General features: G+C 36.6%; 2 protein-coding genes across 3 annotated transcripts; one reads left to right on the top strand and one right to left on the bottom strand.

Annotated features, from left to right (window-relative positions):
* Positions 1 to 1,101: 1,101 nt before the first annotated feature.
* inaa (internexin neuronal intermediate filament protein, alpha a) lies at positions 1,102 to 4,366 on the top strand. The gene is made up of 3 exons (XM_067421080.1): positions 1,102 to 2,283; positions 3,441 to 3,565; positions 3,658 to 4,366. Exons 1-3 carry the CDS (start codon positions 1,237 to 1,239, stop codon positions 3,899 to 3,901), a joined length of 1,416 nt encoding a protein of 471 aa, XP_067277181.1. The 5' UTR covers positions 1,102 to 1,236; the 3' UTR covers positions 3,902 to 4,366.
* A 1,352-nt stretch (positions 4,367 to 5,718) lies between these two features.
* Positions 5,719 to 15,631, bottom strand: pcgf6 (polycomb group ring finger 6). Of its 2 annotated transcripts, XM_067421242.1 has the most exons (10): positions 15,311 to 15,631; positions 14,937 to 15,036; positions 14,723 to 14,819; positions 14,370 to 14,425; positions 14,205 to 14,264; positions 13,945 to 14,065; positions 13,238 to 13,265; positions 12,934 to 13,032; positions 9,111 to 9,197; positions 5,719 to 6,485 (listed from the first exon to the last, which is right to left on the bottom strand). In XM_067421242.1, exons 1-10 carry the CDS (start codon positions 15,431 to 15,433, stop codon positions 6,438 to 6,440), a joined length of 819 nt encoding a protein of 272 aa, XP_067277343.1. In that variant the 5' UTR covers positions 15,434 to 15,631; the 3' UTR covers positions 5,719 to 6,437. The 2 variants fall into 2 exon arrangements, with proteins under 2 accessions (XP_067277343.1, XP_067277344.1); XM_067421243.1 differs by lacking the exons at positions 5,719 to 6,485; positions 9,111 to 9,197 and adding an exon at positions 9,976 to 10,160.
* Positions 15,632 to 15,852: the final 221 nt, after the last annotated feature.

The raw sequence follows: 15,852 nt of genomic DNA on the forward strand, positions 1-15,852 counted from the left end.
CTTACAATTTATTTTATTTTATTAATATTGTATTGTATTGCATTGTAATGTTTATGTAGTATAACTGATAGTAATGCGTGCAAAAAAAAACTTTAAAAAAATCTGTGGAAAGCATGCACCTTTGATACACACTCATCACAGAAAACATTGGATTGGAAGAGAAATATCGCCATCTACTGATGGTCAACTTTATACCATGTTGGCAGATTTTTAATAGGTAAGTCTAATTGTGATCATGATTTAGACTGTTTATATCAGGACGTTATTGGAGAGATTAAAATCCTAATAAAAAATATATGAAAATGGGGTCAAATGAAATGTGACATTTTATGTTGTCTAACATTCTTCTTAGTAAATCATTTTTGAGGGGAAATGAATTTAGGTGGAGAGCTGAGGACAGTTTAGATTATTATTAAATTTTTTCATGAAATAATTTTAAAAGCCTGAAATCTTTTATATGTAATCCTGCTTGAAAAAACAACACTGAAATCAGCTGGTTTGCTGGTCTTACGGTTTTCCATATACTTGTCAGTTGCTGGTTTTAGAAGGCTTTTAGTGATTTTTGAGTGTAGGACTAGCTTAAACCATCTAAATCCAGCAATAATTCGTGGCTGGTTTAAGTCGCTTTTTAATAGAGTTAAGAGTAGAATAAATGATTATTTATTAAGCTAATTGTGTAGGCTAATTATTATTATTATTTAAATAAATATTTTATTGTATTTACATTTAGGTCAGATTGGGAGACCAACTGGCTTAATTTCTCCCCTTTTGAGCAGTTTTAAATAGGAGGCACATTTTGGGTCTTAAAAGTAGGCAGAGGCTGGCCTATGTCTGGATACAATTGATTTATTTGTAATGCACAGACTGAAATGGCATGGGCATCTAAAATAAAAATATAAGCCATACATAAAACAGAATCAAAGCAAGAGCTTAAATCAAGGTTACATGGATTTAACTGTTGAATTTCTGGTCCATTTAACACTGTACAAACCTGGACAGTTCCATCGACCCATACAGCTGTTTAAATGGTCAGAAAAATGTTTTTTATGTGCAAATGTCAAACCTGTTGAAAACATAATAACTAAATAAATGTTTTAATGCTCTTGAAAAAGGTTTATTCTCTTCTTAACTGTCACCACCAGAGGGAACATGATAGGCTGTTGAATGGGACAGTCCACCGGGTGGGCTATATAATGACATGCACACCCATTTTAGACTCCTTTAGTTGTGACGAAGATGAGTTACGGATCAGATCACCAAATGTCCTCTTCATCCTATAGAAAGATGTTCGGGGAAACCCCTCGTTTCACCGGTTCCACCTCTAGAATGAGCTCCATGTCTCCCAGCGGCTTCAGGTCCCACTCTTTATCCCGCAGCAGCGCCTCTCCTGCGGGCTACTACAAGAGATCGGGCCGATCATCTTCCTTCTCACCGGTCCATTTCGACAGCGTGGATTTCTCTCAAACATCTGTGTTAAACAATGAGTTTAAAATCGTCCGAACCAATGAAAAGGAACAACTACAGGGTCTCAATGACCGTTTCGCGATGTTTATCGAGAAAGTGCGCAATTTGGAGCAGCACAATAAAGTGCTGGAGACCGAACTCGTGACTCTGCGCCAGAGGCAGAACGAGCCGTCCAGACTCGCCGACCTCTATCAGCAAGAGATCCGGGATCTGCGAGCCCAGGTAGACGAGGTGAACAATGAAAAATCTCATATTCTCATTGAACGAGATGCTATCGAGGAAGAATTGCAGAAACTTCGAGGCAAGTTTGAGGATGAGATCCGAGCGCGCGAGGAGGCAGAGCAGACCCTCAGATCCTACAAGAAAGATGTGGATGATGCCACCATGGTGCGCGTGGACCTGGAGAGGAAGGTCGAGTCCCTCTTGGACGAGATCAATTTTCTGAGGAAGGTGCACGATGAAGAAGTGGCGGAGTTGACTAATATGATCCAGGCGGCCCAGATATCTGTGGAAGTGGAGTTATCCAAACCTGATCTGACCTCGGCCCTCAAAGAGATCCGTGGGCAGTATGAAACCCTCGCGTCGAAGAACCTCCAGTCTGCTGAGGAATGGTACAAATCAAAGTTTACCAGTCTCAATGAACAGGCCACTAGAACCAACGAGGCCATGAGAGCCACAAGAGAGGAGGTCAACGACTACCGGCGACAACTGCAGTCCAAAACCATTGAAATTGAAACCTTGCGCGGCACAAACGAATCTCTTGAACGGCAGATGCGCGAGATTGAAGATGCGCACAATGCCGAAGTCGCAGGCTATCAGGTAGACACATACATTTACAATATGAATTAACAAAGAAATATATAATAGATAACCTACATCTATCTATCTATCTATCTATCTATATATCTATCTATCTATCTATCTATCTATCTATCTATCTATCTATCTATCTATCTATCTATCTATAATGTTTGATTCTTGACGAATCTCCTTTAAGTTGTTGTATTTTTACTTATTTTACATTTAAACGTAATTCATCATCAAGTGAGACATGTATACTAGCTCATTGTTTCTGGAGGTTTTTTGTTTTTGTTTTGTTAAACACAATATTGAGATTTTACTTTAATTTTATATGAACGTAGCCTATAAGGGTGTATAACGTGTGTTTTAGTTGCTGTGACTGGTTTTCACCATTTTTAATAATCGTTTTCCCCCTTCACTGGTTCATTTAAATTATCCTGCTGTGACACAGAAAGGTTTAAAAATATAAATATGTAATGTAATTACAAATTGTAATGTAATGTGATTACAAATGTAATCACCCAATTATTATAGGAACTCATGAAAAGTGAAAAGCTGCACTGTAAAAATGTTGTTTGAAATAGTTTGAGATGAATCCTACCAAAGGACAGGCTGAAACGGCTTGAAATGCATGCCAACTACCCGAGTTCTCTGTCCATGGTGCTGAACTAATCACACACAAGAGGTGGCCGAGGTTAATTCCACTAAGAAGAGTCTCTTGATAAAGAGGATTTTGCTAGGGAGGTTTTTGCAAGGTCATGTTCACTACTTGCTGCTGACAGAAACCTGAAAGATATCTTCAGTTTACGCCAATCCTGATGTCATTGAAACGCTTTACAAATGTGGACATTAAATACGCTGCCATATAAAGTATCCAGTTCATTTTGAGGAGAGGTTTTTCCCAGACATGATCTATGACCTTTCATCTCTTGAGAGCGAAAGAAGTGCCACTGTAAATCAGATTAGCGTCTTTGAACTTTGTGCCGAGTTGGACAGTCAGTGCCAAGAGATAAAGCTTCACATCAGCTTTTACAAGCAGGGCGGTCTAATTTAGGTGCTGAGCTAAATGAATTACGTAACAGTGAGGTGGTCATGTATTTTTGTAATTATATCAGAATATATTTGCGCTAATGATGATATCACTATTAATTTTTTTCTTAAATTCCATTAACCAGGAAACAATTGGTCAGTTGGACATTGACCTTAGAAATACTAAGAGTGAAATGGCCCGCCACCTCAGAGAGTATCAGGACCTTCTGAATGTCAAGATGGCGTTAGACATTGAAATTGCTGCGTACAGGTAAAGCACTAATGATTCAGGTTTTGATCGTTAAATTAAATGAATAATAACTGACCAGTTTTTTGTTTTGTTTTTTGTCAATGTCTTCATAGAAAGTTACTGGAGGGTGAAGAAACCCACTTCAGTTCTGGGGTGACTTTCTCCAGCACACCCAGCATCGCTTATGGGTATCAGAGCCGCTCCGCTTTCACCTCAACCCGCAATCCCAAAAAAGAGAAAGAGGAGGAGGGACACGGCAAATCCAAGGCAGCAGTGAAGCGTGAGGAAAACACAGAGGAATCCGCTGTGATTAAGAAGGCAGAAAAGAGTGATGCTGTTGATGTTAACTCTAACTAGAATATTACAGTTGTTAAATCTAGCTCCCATAGCAATTTCCCCAGCAGTCTTTTGGGTGTTTGGCAAAATAATCACTGCCATTAGCTGAAAATGGCCACTTGTTGTTTATGGTAATTGGTTTTAGAAATTGTTATGGTGACAATGTTTAAAAAAGAAACATCTGTATGTTGGTCCAGAACTCCAGAACTTAGGCCTCAAATATTTACTGTGTGTTTATTAATTGTAGTTTCAGAGAGTATTTTAGTCCTGTTGATGATGTTGGAACTATAAATATGAGCCTCAGTATGGAAGAATGACCAAGATATAGCTAGCATTAACATTGATCTAAAGACTATGAATACATTCACAATTATTTATTTGTTGGAAAGCACTATGGTATAGATATTACAAATAAGGGACCAAAGCACTGGATTAACTGTAACACGTGTATGCCTTAACTACAATAAAGTCAGTAATTATAATGTATATTCAGTTATGTCTTTTCATTCATAAATCACATTCAACATCACTGATCTTATCCATTCTATTGAATGTTACTTTACAGCTCTTAATTGTTACACTTACCTGCAACTCATTTACTTTAGCCAGTTTTCTTGATTATTTTCACGACTATGGTTTGAGAATTTTTAAACAATGTCCAGTTAGAGCTTTGCTATACTGTTCAAAACTTTGGTGTCGGTGAGATTTATCAAGAAGTCTCTCACATTCACCAAGGCTGCAAATTAGGCTTTTTAATCAAAAATAGTTAAAGCAGTAATATTGTCAATTATTAGAACCTAAAATAACCATTCTATTTCAATTTATTTAAAACATTTATTCCTGTGATCCAAAACGGAATTTTCTGCATCATCACTCCAGTCTTCGGTCACACAATTTATTCTAATATCCTGATTTGGTGGTCATTTCTTTTTATTATTAGTGTTGAAAACAACATAGTGCAGATTAATATTTATAAAATATAAATAGTTTTCTTTGATGAAAAATTATGCAAAATTTAATTGTGTACCAAAGGTCTTAATGTCCCTTTTGATCACTTCAATGGACCCCTGTTGAATAAAAGTTAATTTGAATAAAACATTGTACTGACCCGAAATCTTTGATAAAAATCATCAAATGTGCATTTACTAGCCTGCTCCATAGCAGAAAGCTGATGTCCTATTTAAAGGCTAATAGATTCGTCTTTCTCCACACACAACAGTAAGAAAATTAAGAAATTATTGATTATCCTCCCCTTCTACACAGCTACTGTTTTTCATTGTTCTGATATTATGGCAGATGCCATGAATCATTGTCCTTTTATAATCACCTACAGTCCTGGATTTTGCACGAAAAAGAGCTATGTGATGCTATATGCTAATGAATTAAATAAGACATATCCATGATTAATATTATATTCCCACTTGTAAAACATTAAAAATATCAGATGAACTAAATATTTTGTGAGTTTTGTACCTGCAATCCTACACTGTGATAAACGATGTATGAACCGTGAAATAATGCAAGGTGTTTGAGGCAGTTCCCTTGGAAACTGTTTTCGACAGTCCCGGTGGGTTAGTGAGCAGCATCTTTGTCTCTAAAACCAAGCCCCCGACTCTCCAGAGTATTTCCTGATAATGGTTTTCAAAAAGAATCTCCTACAGCTTACTTGCATTACATGAGGTGAAAGACGCTTAATTACATTTAGGCTGTGCTCTATTTTTAAGTAAATAGTAGTCACCCTCTCAACTTGAAATCAGCAATACAAACAGCAAATTAGAATTAATCATAACATATTTCTCAAAAGTAAAAAGATGACAATGAAAATGACTGTATAATAGTTGCAAAATATTTATATGCAATTTCGTGTCATGTAAAGATTAATATTTAGTTGTGAAGCTGTTCAAAAAACACTTCAATTACAATATTGCAAAAGATGATAAAAACATAAATTTTTCCCTCAAAGGCCATATAATTACACAATATGGCTCAAAAGTACAAAATTATTTCCATCTGATATGAACAAACAAAGAACAATAACCAAAAACATGTAAAGGCTCATAGAAGAGTCGAGGAGAAGGATAAACCAAATGAACACCTTCATTCTTGCAAACAAAGACATAAACAAGGTACTGCCCAGGTACTTCAGTGTTTTAGTACCAATTTACTTTAATGCACAATGCATTTAACCCCCAACTTACATGCAAAAACCAACAATTAGTTTAATTCATATCAATACATTCTCTGAGACAAAGTGTAAAAAGTTCTTACTCTTTTTCCCCTAGCAAACATATAAAAGAACGTCTACATAAACCTTTGGTTGCGGAATTTGTAACAAAAAAAAGTATTTTCTGGAAATAACTCAGTGCTAATGTTTCTTAATGCATTTGCAGAGAGAACCCTAGGCTATTCTCAGTCTTTTTGAGCAGAAGGCATCCAGGAAGACAAATAATCATTGCATAGGATAACTGTTGAATGATAAAATTCAGCTTAGCCCTTGAAATAAAACCACTGTGTGTTGTAGTTTTCACAGTAAATGGTTTTTGCGCATCTTCCCTCTTTACTCAGAAGGTAGAACAAGTCCAAAATGCAGAACCAGCATGCCATCCTAAAGGGGAAGAATAAGAAATGCCTATATTAAAGACTGTATGGTCAGTAAGAAATTTATATTTTTATTCAGCAAGTACACATTAAATTTTTTAAAAAGATGGTAAATGCATTTATAATGTTATAAAATATTTGTAGGTTTACACAAAAATAAGTTGCACAACTTGAAAACAGTAATTACAAGAAATAAGAAATCAGCATATTTCATCTTATTTCTGAAGGATCACGTGACACTGAAGACTGGAGTAATTATGCTGAAAATTCACCTTTGCATCACAGGAATAAATTACATTTTAAAATATACTATTGCCAAAGGTTTTGGGACATGTGCCGTTACATGCACATGAACTTTAATGACAACCCATTCTTAATCTGTAGGGTGTAATATGGAGTTGGCCCACCCTTTGCAGCTATAACACCTTCAACTCTTCTGGGAAGGCTTTCCACTAGGTTTGGGAGTGTGTTTATGGGAATGTTTGAGCATTCTTCTAGAAGTGCATTTGTGAGGTCAGGCACTGATGTTGGACAAAAAGGCCTGGCTCACAATCTCTGCTCTAGTTCATCCCAAAGGTCTTCTATCGGTTTGAGGTCAGGACTCTGTGCAGGCCAGTCAAGTTCCTCCACACTAAACTCTCTTATTCATGTCTTTATGGACCGTGCTTTGTGCAATGCTAAATTGTCCAAAAATACAAAAATTGTCCAAAATGTCTTTGTATGCTGAAGCATTAAGAGTTTCTTTCACTGTAACTAAGGGGACAAGCCCAATTCCTGAAAAACAACCTCAGAGTCCAGTGGTGGCATGCTTTACAACACTGCGTAGAACGCTTTGCATTGCACTTTGTGATGTAAGGCTTGTATGCAGTTGTTTGGCCATGGAAACCCATTCCATGAAGCTCTCTACGCACTGTTCTGCAGACCACACACTGTTTAGAGGTCTGTAGTTATTGACGCTGCAGAAATTTGGCAACTGTGCACTGTGTGCCTCAGCATGTGCTGATGCCTCTATACAACGCATACAAAACTAAGCAAGAGACTGCCAAAAAAATGATCAATTTCATGTTTCAAAAACCATGTTCTGATTATCTCAACAAATATGCCGTAATTTTATACAGTGGGTACGGAAAGTATTTAGACCCCCTTAAATGTTTCTCTTTTTGCTATATTTGGGTATATTATATATATATATATATATATATATATATATATATATATATATATATATATATATATATATATATATATATATACACATATATATACAGTGAGGAAAATAAGTATTTGAACACCCTGCTATTTTGCAAGTTCTCCCACTTGGAAATCATGGAGGGGTCTGAAATTGTCATCGTAGGTGCATGTCCACTGTGAGAGACAATCTAAAAAAAATCCAGAAATCCTAGTATATTTTTTTTTTTATTAAATAGTATATTAACTATTTATTTGTGATAAGGCTGCAAATAAGTATTTAAACACCTGTCTATCAGCTAAAATTCTGACCCTCAAATACCTAAAAACCTAAATTAGATGCACCTGTTTGAGGTTGAGATTCTCTGCCATTCCTCCTTGCATATTCTCTCAAGTTCTGTTAGGTTGGATGGTAAACGTTGGTGAACAGCCATTTTCAGGTCTCTCCATAGATGATCAATTGGGTTCTGGCTGGGCCATTCAAGAACAGTCACACAGTTGTTGTGAAGCCACTCCATTATTTTAGCTGTATGCTTAGGGTCATTGTCTTGTTGGAAGGAGAACCTTCAGCCCAGTCTGAGGTTTGAGGACTCTGGAGAAGGTTTTCATCCAGGCTATCCCTGTACTTGGCCCCATTCATCTTTCCCTTGATAGCACCCAGTCATCCTGTCCCTGCAGCTGAAAAATACCCCCACAGCATGATGTGCTGTGGGGGTTCCCACAGCACATCACCCCCACCACCATGCTTCACTGTTGGGACTGTATTGTACAGGTGATCTTTTTCTCCACACATACCGCTTTGAATTATGGCCAAAAAGATCTATCTTGGTCTTATCAGACCAGAGAATCTTATTTATCACCATCTAGGAGTCCTTCAGGTTTTTATTTTATTTTTTTATAGCAAATTTTAATGCGTCTTGCACTGAGGAGAGGTTCTGTTGGGGCACTCTGCTATTGGCTGAGGGCTGCAGTGATGGTTGACTTTCTACAACTTTCTCCCATCTCTGGAGCTCAGCCAGAGTGATCTTTGGATTCTCTTTTACCTCTCTCACCAAGGCTCTTCTCCCCCGATAGCTCAGTTTGCCTGGACGGCCAGTTCTAGGATGGGTTCTGGTTTTATAATATATATAAATGAGAAGTTATAAATGCTACAGAATGCTATTCTGAGAGACAGCAGTGCTTAAAGCTGCAAGTAAGGTTCTAATGGTATTCTGTGTGAAGGAGGTGAGACAGGAACTGTGTAAGATGCCTGTAGTTCACACTTATTAACAGCTTACTTCAGGTTCAATCTCTCTCCAAAAACATCTCAGCGATACCGCTACTGAATTAGAACAATTCCTACTAGCCTGTGTTTATTGTATGTCTAGGCTTTATTTCTCTAGCATTTAACTGTATTAAATATAATTTAAAAAAAAAGCAAAAATATGTTATACAAGACACCCACCTGCAATGCATTTTGTCCAATGGTGCTACAAACTTCTCTCAAAGACTGGTATTGCTTAAGTAGATGCTCTCCACACACAACATCAACCTGCCAAATAAAGCACAATGTTAACTGTGACGCAAGTCTATGTTAAAAAAAAACATTTGGTTTCATCATTTGTCATTGCTTTTAATCTGATCAATTTGGAAAAGAAATAAGACACACCTCCTGAAAACATCGACTTGGGCATGATTTTAATTATCATTTCTGACCATAGAACAATGCCAAAGTTTAATTTGGAGAGTACATTTCAAAGAAAATTTTCTAAAAATATCACACACCATGAGTAATATGAGTAATAGCAAAGACCAGTAGTACTAAAGGTTTGGGTTTGATTACAGTGAATTCAAACTATTTAGAGAAGTGCTTCTTCACAGTGACCCTAAAATGCCAGATGGAAATGTACTTCAAGCTTCCATATACAGCTCTGAAAAAAATCCAAAGACCACTGACAAATTATCAATTTCTCTGGTTTTACTATTTATAGGTATGTGTTTGGGTAAAAATAACATTTTTGTTTTAGTCTATAAACTACTGACAACATTTTCCCCAAATAACAGTACTGTAATTTATAGCATTTATTTGCTGAAAGAAAAATAACAAAAAAGATGCAGTGTTGTCAGACCTCGAATAATGGAAAGAAAATAAGTTCATATTCATTTAAATTAACCAACACAATACTAATGTTTTAACTAAGGAAGAGTTCAGAAATCAATATTTGGTAGAATAACCCTGATTTTGAATCACATTCATGAGTCTAGGCATGCTCTCCACCAGTCTTTCACATTGATGTTGGGTGACTTTATGCCACTCTTGGTGCAAAAATTCACACAGCTCCCGAGCTCCGCATTTAATTGATGGCTTGTGACCATCCATTTTCCTCTTGATCACATTCCAGAGGTTTTCAATGGGGTTCAGGTCTGGAGATTGGGCTGGCCATGACAGGGTCTTGATCTGGTGTTCCTCCATCCACACCTAGATTGACCTGGCTGTGTGGCATGGCGCATTGTCCTGCTGGAAAAAAACAGTCCTCAGAGTTGGGGAACATTGTCAGAGCAGAAGAAAGCAAGTTTACTTCCAGGACAACTGTGTACGTGGTTTGATTCATGCAACCTTTACAAAGACAAATCTGCCCGATTCCAGCCTTGCTGAAGCACCCTCATATAATCAACAATCCTCCACCAAATTTTATAGTTCTTATAGTGAGACACTCTGGCTTGTAGGCCTCTCTAGGCCTCCGTCTAATCATTAGATAACCAGGTGTTGAACAAAGCTGAAAATTGGACTCATCAGAGAAGATGACCTTACTCCAGTCCTCTACAGTCCAATCTTTATTGTCTCTTGAAAACCTCAGCCTGGTTCTTCTTTGCTTCTCATTGACGAAGGGCTTTTTTTCTAGCTTTGCACAACTTCAGCCCTGCCCCTAGGAGCCTGTTTCGAACCATCCTCGCAGTGCACTTCACCCCAGCTGCTTTTTGCAATTCTTTTTGTAGGTCACTTGATGTCATCCTACGGTTGTTGAGTGACATTTGAATGAGTTGGCAGTCATTCCGGTCAGTGGAGAGTCGTTTTTGCCCTCTGCCTGTCTGTAGCGTTGTTGTCCCCAATGTCTGCTGCTTGACCTTGTTCTTATGAACTGCCGTCTTTGACATTTTAAGGATTTAAGTAAGCCGACGCTCACTGTATCCCTCTAAGTAAAGTCAGAATTGAACCCTTCTTTCCCTCACTCAAAACGTTCCTTTTCAACTTTTTTTGGCACGGTCTATATACATTTTTTAATTCCAATTACTTTTGAGGTACTACTAGCACTGTTTGCAATTACTGCACTTTGCAATTCAGCTGGTCCTACAGCAAGAGGATAGTGATGACCACAGAAGTGTGTTTTTTTAATATACTTTTCCTTATTAAATAAGATTTGGTTCAGGTGATCACCTAATCAGCACCTCATTTAGTAGAATGAGGTGTGCCAGTGTTGGAATTCAACAGAAATTGTAATGGAATGGCTTCCATACTTGTAGAGATGCTGATTTAAGAAAAAAAGTGCAGTGGTCTCTTAATTTTTTCCAGAGTTGTATATACACACACACACAATACTCAGTCTCAGTCTATTCCCAAAACGATTAGACAATTTTTAGATTCTAGTATGTGGAGCAGGGCATAGCGGGCTGTCCTGGAGCAAAGCACACAAATGCTTGTGTTTCCTTTTCCACCTCTATCCCTGTGTATGTCCCTGGCACTATAAGGTGTTCCACGCCAGGCCAGATCAGACTTAGCCAGGACAAAACCTTAAGCCAGTAATCCAGATACAACTGTTAGCCTCGCAACAGGCAACAGCCTTAACTTACCACTGCTGCATGTGACCATACACAGGAATACTGCAATTAATTTTGATTGCCAAAAAAATAAAACTTTAACTAATACTGTTTCCGATTTTCTGGATTTAAAAGCAGAAATGGGAAGCATATAATTTTATGAGAATATGTTGAAACTTGTATATTATTTGAGCTGTAAATGGTTTAAAATCAACAGTTTTAGTCATATAGGGATTGGGTATGAGTTATTGCCTTGTCGAGGCAACAAAGTTGAAATTGGATATAATTATAAACATAAAAGGTTAGTAATTAATTGTACATTAAAATCATGTTAACATGCATATTATATACTATTGAAATTGTGAGTTATTTAATAGTTAGTATTTTACAGATTGGCCCCATTTACTTCCATTGCATATGCCTCACTGTAACAAGATTTATGCAGGGTTTTTTGTGTTTTCTATTCTTTTTAAAAAAGTATTTTTGACTTTAAGAGTCAAATTAATTTTTGCCACAAATGCAATCAGTTGAGCTTAACTTAACCTGGACCCAGAATACACTTTTAAAATGCCCAGATCAAATATGTTCATACTATGAACAAATAAGAATAAAAATAGTGTGAAGGGAGAAGTATATTCCTGACTGCGAATCTACTATATGTGGGATACAATTGAGTACTGAGTGAAATTAACAAGCATGTATTTAATATGGGGTAAGGGTTTGGTTAAGGGTTAGCTGCCAAAATTGCAAAGTGTATTGTAAGTATAACAAGGATACTGTAAAATGGTGTTAACATTTAAATATATGGCTCAAACTGAAGACGACACTGTCCATCTGTAGAAGTGACAGCTGAATAATGAAAAAAAAAGATCAAGATTTTCTTTTCAAACAGAAACAGTGTTATTCACAACCGCAGACACTCATTTTTATGCTTGACTGAGCTGTGGTTCTTTTCAAGGACTCAAAACTCTTATCCAGAATTGGGATTAGAAGAAAAGTAATTAAACAGCAACGTGTCAGGATTGTGAAGTGTGACTGAGTCACTGAAGTGTTGCGAGTGAAAAGGAACATCATAATAACAATTTCTTTAATCACACTTTCATAAGGTGACCTCATGGTAGAAACCCTAAAGATAGCAAGTAATCATTTTGCTGAATTTAGTCAGATAAAGAGGGAGAAAATCTTTTTTTTTTCATTAAATGACTCAGCATATCTTTGCTTAGTGCCCGTCCTGTCAGTATGAATTATTGAGCGACTGACAAAGCTAGGGGGATGTACACCCCACATATCTTTTAGACCTCTGACATTGCAGACTGTCTGAGGCCGGATCTATGAGACTGGTTTAATACAAACAAGCTGCTTAAGATCAAGACCTTACCCTGATACAGAGTGTGGTTCATAATGTAAAATATGCACCGTGTTCAAAATATGTGGGTGAGATTAAAGATAAAGGGGAAAAATAGATGTCCCACCTTGCAATTTTGACTCAGCTCCATCTTCCTCCTGATAAAAAGCTCCACATGACGGACAGTGGCTTCCCCGGACACACGCACATACTTTCTCTCAAGGGGCTTGAGGGTGAAAATATAATCATGAAGTTCTGCAAGACCTTCACCATGAGTTCAGCTCAGTTCCATACAATTATTCAGCTATTTATATTTCATAAGAACAACCATTGCAAAGTGTTGCCTGAATACAAGGCGTGGATTAAAAAAATCCAGTCTTATTAAAAGCAAAACTATAAATATTTCAATATCGAAAAGATTTGAACATTACCTTATAGTTCTCAACACCCTTTTCAGCTCTGTAAATCAAAGATATGTAAAAAAAAAAAAGTGTTAGATGAAATAATAACAAATCACATTTGGGTTGTGTAATAACATAAATAATCATTTATAATTAATAGAGCATTTGCCCAAAATCAGATCATTTTCAAGAAAGCAACTTGGCTTCTCAACCAGGTTTGAGAATAACTATTGTTTTTATTGAAGATCATACAGAATATTCTGGAATCAAAAAATGAATCACTTAATTAATTTAACACATCAACTCATTTTCTGTAAAAATAAAATAAAAATAAAAATGAACAAGTAGCATTGGCATAATCATAGCAGAAATATCAGAGGAAATAGATTAGCCAATATACTTTGAACCAAAAAGGTTGAGAACTGCTGCTTTACAGAGTCTTGCTATTTTTTGACAGTTTAGCTCCATCTAGTGAAAATAACCTACGTGGCATCCAGAAAATGTTAAATTCAACATGAAATCCAAATGCATGCCATTTACTTTCTTAATGTATGTTTCTGGCTTTTTTGCATGATTTATCAGTGCACGTTATTCCAAAAAAACATCTATTTTATAAAAATGCATTTTCTTGCACTGCCTCTTAAGTTATTACATTTAGAAGCACTGAAACTGACTGAAAGAACTAGAAACAGACTAACATCACTTATATACGCATAATCACAATTAGCGTTACTGACCCCACAAACTCCAACATCAGAGACACATCTAGCTCTGAGGGAATAGTAAAAACAGACTGAGGCAGCAGGTCTTTCTTCTGTCTCAAAGTCAGTTTCACTGGGTATGTAGATGGAGCTGCCACTAGGCGGGAAAAAGGAGAAAAATTATCGCATCCACACAATTAAATCTTAATATTTCTCGGCAGCTCTCAAACACTAAAGTGGATATGAATTTATTAATTAAAGAATACACTTTAGTAGAGAGAATGCATTATACACACCTGGCTTAGGCATGTCAAGTCCTCTCCGTTTATAAAATTCACATATACGCGACCTTTCATCTTGAGAGTAAAAACACAACAATTTTATATCTTTTATATCTCTCGAATGACAAACTGGGCCAACAAATGTGTGGCAGAAGAGAGTTCAACACCAACTTCACTAACCTCCTTCCAGATACGGAACCATCTTGAAAACAATGTCTTGTAATTGTCGGTCAGGTCTAAAAAAAAAAAAAAAAAAAAAAATGAAATTTGACTCTGAGCTTGACAGCCATTTTAAAACATGACCAGTAATTAGCACACACGAATTCCCAAAGACCCTGGGACATATGTGAGGCTATTATTGCTAGGTAGCAGTAATTAAACACAAGGGATTGTCCTGAACATAACAGCTAGACTAAATCTCTAGCGATAGACCAAAACTGGTAAACATCACTATGCCCTAATACACATGGTACACCAATGTTGAAATTGACAAGAAAAATAATAAAGAAAGAATTCAATAAAACTAAAGTTACCTGATACTGTACAGTGGCTGTGTCTGGTGTACGACAATAGAGCAGTTAGGACACCTGTTGCTGTAGAAAAAGTGCTTGACAATACAGCTCTTACAAACTGTGAAGGAGGAAAACACCAATAGTTAAATAAATAGGCGTGATGCAAAACGTTATTACTAAAAATTATCAAAAAAATTATTTGATGGTGGGTCAGTTGCGGAAAATGTGAACTTACAAGTGTGAAGACACTCTGTGATGGTGGTGGCATCAATAAAAAATCCATTGCAGAGAGCACAGCGAATATAGGGATAAAATTCCCTAAGAGGCAGGGAATGCTATAAACAAAATTATTTTTGTTATAACGTTAAACAAGTTTAGCTGTAAGAATTAACATTATTTATAGATACATTTTTGAATAATATGTGTGTGTGTGTGTGTGTGTGTGTTTATTTTATTCATATACAAATTTAAAAAGTACCAAGTACAGGTATAATTTTTAAACGCATAATTTATGTACATATAAAACAAACATTTATTAGTTGAGTAGCTCGCAACCACGGCTTAGTTAAAGTACTTTTATAATAAAAACTCAACTATTTAGTATTGTACCTCGTCGTCAGAATGTTGTTCATTAGCTCGCTGGCTCTCGTCCTCTTCGAAGAGGGAACCTTCTGTCTGAAAGGACCCACGCGTGGATCCCTCCTCCACAACTCTTACCACAGTTCCGTTCATAGCTCACGCAAAGTGTAAAGCCCTTAAAACAACTCCTGGAGAACAACTACAAATGCATGTCTGGTCTGTGTGGAGAAGCTGAGTGACTTCATTGAAGATTAATCGCGAATAGTTATTTTCAGGTGGAAGTTTAGAAACACTTCAATGATCTACTTGTGCACCTTCACGCTGTGCGCGCAATACTCCAGTGACGTAGATCAATGAGGCTAGAATAAAAGTCCTAAAGGAACGAATAATAAATCGATCAGTTAATAAATATTAAAATGTATAGATAAAGAAACAAATAAATTACAAATTATAACTGCAAAAATATACAATATTTCCGTTCATAATTAATTGATCTACTTCTACTTCAATCATCCAAACTAGAATTTTTTAAAATGAGATTAAGGATCATCTGACAAAGACTTTACAAAATA

This window comes from Pseudorasbora parva, chromosome 17 (genome assembly GCF_024679245.1).
Source record: "Pseudorasbora parva isolate DD20220531a chromosome 17, ASM2467924v1, whole genome shotgun sequence".
Classification (NCBI taxonomy): Eukaryota; Metazoa; Chordata; class Actinopteri; order Cypriniformes; family Gobionidae; genus Pseudorasbora; species Pseudorasbora parva.

Excerpts from the sequence above, each read along its gene's own strand:
- inaa (XM_067421080.1), top strand. The coding sequence starts at position 1,237 with ATGAGTTACGGATCAGATCACCAAATGTCCTCTTCATCCTATAGAAAG. Across the intron at positions 2,284-3,440 it reads CCGAAGTCGCAGGCTATCAG|GAAACAATTGGTCAGTTGGA; the intron begins GTAGACACATAC and ends TCCATTAACCAG. Across the intron at positions 3,566-3,657 it reads ATTGAAATTGCTGCGTACAG|AAAGTTACTGGAGGGTGAAG; the intron begins GTAAAGCACTAA and ends ATGTCTTCATAG.
- pcgf6 (XM_067421242.1), bottom strand. The coding sequence starts at position 15,433 with ATGAACGGAACTGTGGTAAGAGTTGTGGAGGAGGGATCCACGCGTGGG. Across the intron at positions 14,426-14,722 it reads CAGCCACTGTACAGTATCAG|ACCTGACCGACAATTACAAG; the intron begins GTAACTTTAGTT and ends TTTTTTTTTTAG. Across the intron at positions 6,486-9,110 it reads TTGGACAAAATGCATTGCAG|GATGGCATGCTGGTTCTGCA; the intron begins GTGGGTGTCTTG and ends CTTCCCCTTTAG.